Source organism: Parus major, chromosome 5 (genome assembly GCF_001522545.3).
Source record: "Parus major isolate Abel chromosome 5, Parus_major1.1, whole genome shotgun sequence".
Classification (NCBI taxonomy): Eukaryota; Metazoa; Chordata; class Aves; order Passeriformes; family Paridae; genus Parus; species Parus major.
Window position 1 is genome coordinate 14,127,636 of NC_031774.1, and position 5,121 is coordinate 14,132,756.

Below are 5,121 nucleotides of genomic sequence, written 5' to 3' on the forward strand. Positions count from 1 at the left end.
TCGGTGCAAATATCCTCTGAAATTATAAACAAATGCTTTGTGTAATTTCTAAGTAATAACAACAGGTTAGAGAACAGTTTGGTTCATCACTGATGTTGAAAAATACAGCAAAGAGGGACTGAGTCAGGCAGGCTGATGCTTGGGAATGGGATAATTTGTTTTGCATGGTTTTGAGTCTCAGAAGGAGGCCTGCTTGCTGCCAGTGGGATGTGATTTTTTTGAATTTGATTTTGCACATAGGGTTCTGGTAAGTCAGAAGTGTATTTTGAGGGAGTATTGCCAGGGTGTGATAAGCAAGTAGAATGATGGGATGCAGTTCATTAATCATGTGGAAGGAATTTTAGTGTAACTTTCCTTTTTGAGGTTGTTTGAGCATCCTTAATAAAACCCACATGTGACAGTACAACCAAATTTCTAATAGCTTGATCATTTACCAATTGATCAGATGCCCATAAAACAGGAATCAACATGTTCCTTGTTTGAGCTGGCAGGGAAGAAATAGGATGGTAAAAATGAGGGGTTCAGGGTATTTGCTAGTGGCATACCTGTTTCACAGTCATATAATACATACAATGTTGTTCCTGTTGCTCAGGAAGGATGCTGTGACCCTAACTCAAAATTTGCGGAGAAGGAGATGAGAAAGTTTATTTTCAGGCACTTCTACAGAAGAGAAAATAACTGAAGGATGATGGGTTGTGAATGATGTCAGGCTCTTGATTCTTTGTCTGTAGAGCTGCAGAAATAGCTGAAGCTTAGCCCTGTGGTGTTTCTTGTTGATTTTGTTCTTCTTGTGAATTCCCTTTCTTAATAAGCATGACAGCATTTTGGCTTTTCTTGTAGATTGCCTTACATTTCAGGGGATCTCATCTCTTGCTCACTATTTAGCAGCTGTTTCCATACAGCTTAGCTGTTGTACTCTGGACACTGCACAGCAGAGTGGAGTGTCTTCAGAGTGGCTGTTTCCTTCTTGAGCTCTTCTTCCTCAGGCACTTTGTGAAGGAATGCAGAAGTACTCTTGACCTGAGTGCAGGCAAATATTTTCTCACTTCCTAAATAGCCTTGCAGTTTGGCTAAGCTCTCAAAAGCTCAGGTTGAGGAGGAGCCTCACACTTGTATGTAGGACAGCTGCATCCCATGTCATGTCTGTTGTGTTCTGCGTTGTCCATAGCGCTGTGCTTCAGAAGACCAGGCATTAGGTCTTTGATGCGTTTTTTGCCTAAGACTGCCCAAACTCTACTTACTGGGGCACTGAGACCATCACAGGAATAAGAGTTAATGGTGTTTTGTGACTACTTTTTGAGGGTGTGTCTGCTTGGACCTGTGCAAGGGGCTACTGCTGCTGGAGCTCCTTGTGGCACCAGCAACATGACAGCTTGGGGAGAATGAGTGATTTGGGATTCAAGCATTACATTAGTATGTTGTGGGGTAGCTGCTTGTTTCAAGTCAGCTCATGGAATTGCACAAACAGCTAAGAAATTGGATGGGGGCAGGAAAAACAAAAGTTCCAAGTGCTTTAAATAAGATGCTTCCTACTGACCTCAGTCTGGGGCTTTTACTTCACTCCTTTAAGCATCATTCTGTGGTGCCACCTCGAGAGACATAAATATGACAATTTATGGGCCAATTCTCACACCAACAAGAAGGGAAATGGCTATTTGGAAGTAAAGTACAAAGTTTGAAGACTAAAAATCATCCTCAAAGCAAAATTCTGGTGTGTTTATCAGTATTACCAGCAGAGGAGTTGCAGGCTGCAGTTAAATGGCAACTGCTGATATATTGTGGATGTGTGCACTTGTGTAAACTGGATTTCAGATCATGTATCAGGTGTTTTGAGCTTTGACTACTCAGTGTTTGGTTCAGAAAGTGCAAAACAATCTTCTGTGAGAAGCAATATGAAGGTTTATATAGAAAAATGATGAGAGGAAAAATCTTACTAATAAGAAAGACCTAATTGACATTTGCTATTTTTTTGTGGGATGGCTTCAGGAGTACTAACTAAACTGTGTTTTAACTAAGATTTTAAAAGTTTGGTTTATAAATTTATTTGTGAAAAATAACCAGCTTACGTCATTCAAGCTTTTTGTTGTTGACTATATAAACTAGTTCTTTTTAGAATGTAGAAACTAACATTTTACCATCATGCTTAGATTTTTTTTCCCTACGAGTTTGGTGTATTTTCTTGGTGTTATTTTTATGTCAATAGAATTTTGTTTGTCTTTTGCAGATTGAAAAATCTGGACTCTTTAAAACAGATTTCTTGCCTGTCGTGGTAATTAAACCAGTCCTTATTTTATTTGAGCTTCCAGTAATTTTAAATGCTATTATTTCTTTTTGTTTTCTAGGTCAGATGTACAATTTCTTGTAAGTATCATTCTGTTGCATGTTTTTTTTTTTATTTTTAATTTTTTAAATATAACTCTCCTTATCTTAGTTGTTTTTGAGAAAGATCAAGCAGTATCAGAAAAGTATTTAAAAAAAAAAGCTTCCTGGAAAGAAGTTTTAGAAATGGCAGTTAAAAATATGTACTTAGTTATTTTAGTGACTGTAATAGCTACAATGCATTTAAGGATTTTTAAAAAATAAAAATCTGTACTTAATTCCCTTTGCTTTTCATTTTGTAGAGGGGTCTGGTAAAATCAAGTGCAGGTGTTGTGTGGTTTGAAAGATAGGAAAATATATTTAAAGGCAATAAAAGCCAAACAAACCCCAAAACCAAAAGACACACAAAGTGATGCCTTTAAAAGAATTTCTGAAGTGAGTCTAGAACTGCTGTACTGGCCAAGATAACACACTTCCATGTGGCAGAAATTTCTGAAAGAGTGTGCAAATAAGTTCTACCTTAATAATGAACATCAGACTTAAATGAGTTAGCCTTTAAATTTTAGGCTCTGAATCAACTCTTTCTATGCTTTGGCTTGTAAAATTGATCTAATATTTCTGGCTCTAGGTATAGAGCCATGGTTCTTCCTTACTTGTGGGAGCACGAGCGTGAGAGGGGTAGAGTGGAATATGCTGAGGGGGAGAGACAAAATTGCTATGGCCGGTTAAACAAAACTTCTGATAAAACATGCAGAAAACACACACACACAGTGTTGGCTGCATGTTGTTTTAACTGCTTTCAAACAAAATTGTACTGAAAAGAGAGGTCTTAATAGCTTTCATCCAACCCATGTGTAGACTCAGTGGATGGCTGAAATAATGTAGCAATCACTTGAATCTAGTTCAAATAATCTCACAGAAGTTAAGAGGTGAAACCAGGAAAAGTGGTAAAACCAGGAAATGTGCAGTGAGGTTTCTGTAGAACTGGGAAAACAGAAGTGACTGTGGACCTGTGCATGATATCTGTAACTGACTGTACTTCTGCAAATGGGAAGTCCAGAAGTTTTGTAAAGAAAGAGTTTTGTGTTCTTCTTTCAGGCTCTGAGGATTGCAGCTCAAAAAATGTAACTGCAGAACCAGCAGCCAGTAGTAATGATGATTTGTCAGTAAACTCTGCGAGTGGGAACAGAACCTCTGCAGGTGGAAGAGTAATCAGGGCTGCATTACTCGCTGATGAGACAAGAGGTGATCTCACTGTAACACGTTTGTGGCTTGTAGTGTGACTGGGATGTGGATCTTCGGGGTGTTTTGTACTTCAGTATTGTGATAGCATTTTAAGCCTGAACTCTAGTTCAGAGTGTGAGCATTGCAGGGCCACGGATCCAACTACTTTACTGCAGTAGAGAATGAGGCCAAGAAATGCGTCTGCACACCTGACTGGGAGTACATTTTCATACTGTGATTGCTGCATGGCCTTGGAATAGTTTTATCCATGTTAGACTTGGGCTTCCTTCCCTGCTTATTATGGCTTTTTAGGTTACAGGTTAACTGTTCAGCTCATTGTGACATACAGATTTGAAATGCATAAGGGATGGGGTGCAGCTAAAGTCTTCTTCCTAGTACAGAATGTTCTGTGTCATGAATGTATAGGAGAGGTATATGAATCTTGCAGCTAGAAAGACTCCTCTCTTTGGGATATCCAGTTCAGGAAAAAAAAAGGAAGTGTCTTGTATGTCCCAGTCTTCCTCAGCACACTGCATAAAGCTCACAGCTGAGGCAGCACAGAAATCACTGCTGCATCTAGACAGCTTTACTGCTTGAGGTGAAGTGAAGCTTGAGGAGATGGAGTAGGTGGCAGAGCTTGCAAGTGTGCCTTGCAGTAGAGAAAGGTTGCTTGGTTGTTGTCCCAGGCTGATTTCTGTTTTTCAGAGACTGTTATGGCAGGGAGGAGCTGAATGTTTGTCAGCAAATACTCCTGTAGGTTAATATTTTTTTTCTCTTTTCATAGGATCCAGCCCAATTTATGATCTCACAGCAGAATCCATTGGTGTGACTTCTGTCATCTTAAAATGGATGGTGAATGACAGCGCTTCCAGTTCCTACACGTACAGGGTACAGGTTGTAAATGGTACAAATGATACACCTGTGAAGAACCTGACATCCAGTGAAACTAAGGCAGAGATTGCAGAGTTAATCCCTGGGAGCCTGTACAACTTCACAGTATTTGCTATAGCAGAAGATAATGAGACAGAAGGAGAGGGAAGTTCCATAAAACTGTATACAAGTAAGTCACAGTTTTTTGTATTCCTGTTGGTTGGTGGTTTGTGCTTTGCTGTGCAGGACCAGACTCTGCCCACCCTCCTGAGGTTGTAATTTAATAGGAGCCTTACCTGGGCCAGATGCTAAGAATGAGTGGTTCATGTATAGAAGAAACATAGCCCTGATTTATTTATTTACTTATTAAACACCAAACTCCCTAACTCCCCACTGTAAAACAAAAAACCCTCCAGAACAACTCCACACAACAAACTAAAAACCAACTGATAAACCAAACTGAAATTGCCTGCATTGCCAACCATACCCATCCCTTTCCTGTCCACTTGTCTGGATTCCCTGGGAGCTCTGCTTCAGTGGTGACCAAAGCTTCTCCTTTGGGCTGTCAAAGGAAGGTAAATGTCACTCAGAATGGCTTGTCATCAGTTCTCTCTTAGCTGCCCACTGATGCAACAGCCTCCAGAGATGCCTGGTGATGTTGTTGGGGTGCCTCCTGCCCTCTGGACCATGAGTGGTGTGAGGGAAGTG

The 5,121-nt window shown here is 40.1% G+C and overlaps 1 protein-coding gene across 1 annotated transcript in view; it reads left to right on the forward strand.

Annotated features, from left to right (window-relative positions):
- The first annotated feature begins 2,957 nt into the window (after positions 1-2,957).
- The window catches only part of PTPRJ (protein tyrosine phosphatase receptor type J), a 30,611-nt gene continuing 28,447 nt past the window's right edge, over positions 2,958-5,121 (forward strand). Inside the window, exons 1-3 of the mRNA XM_033514966.1 lie at positions 2,958-2,997; positions 3,418-3,564; positions 4,328-4,603. Of these exons, the coding sequence (XP_033370857.1) occupies positions 2,958-2,997; positions 3,418-3,564; positions 4,328-4,603 (463 nt within the window). The remainder of the gene's footprint in view (positions 2,998-3,417; positions 3,565-4,327; positions 4,604-5,121) is intronic.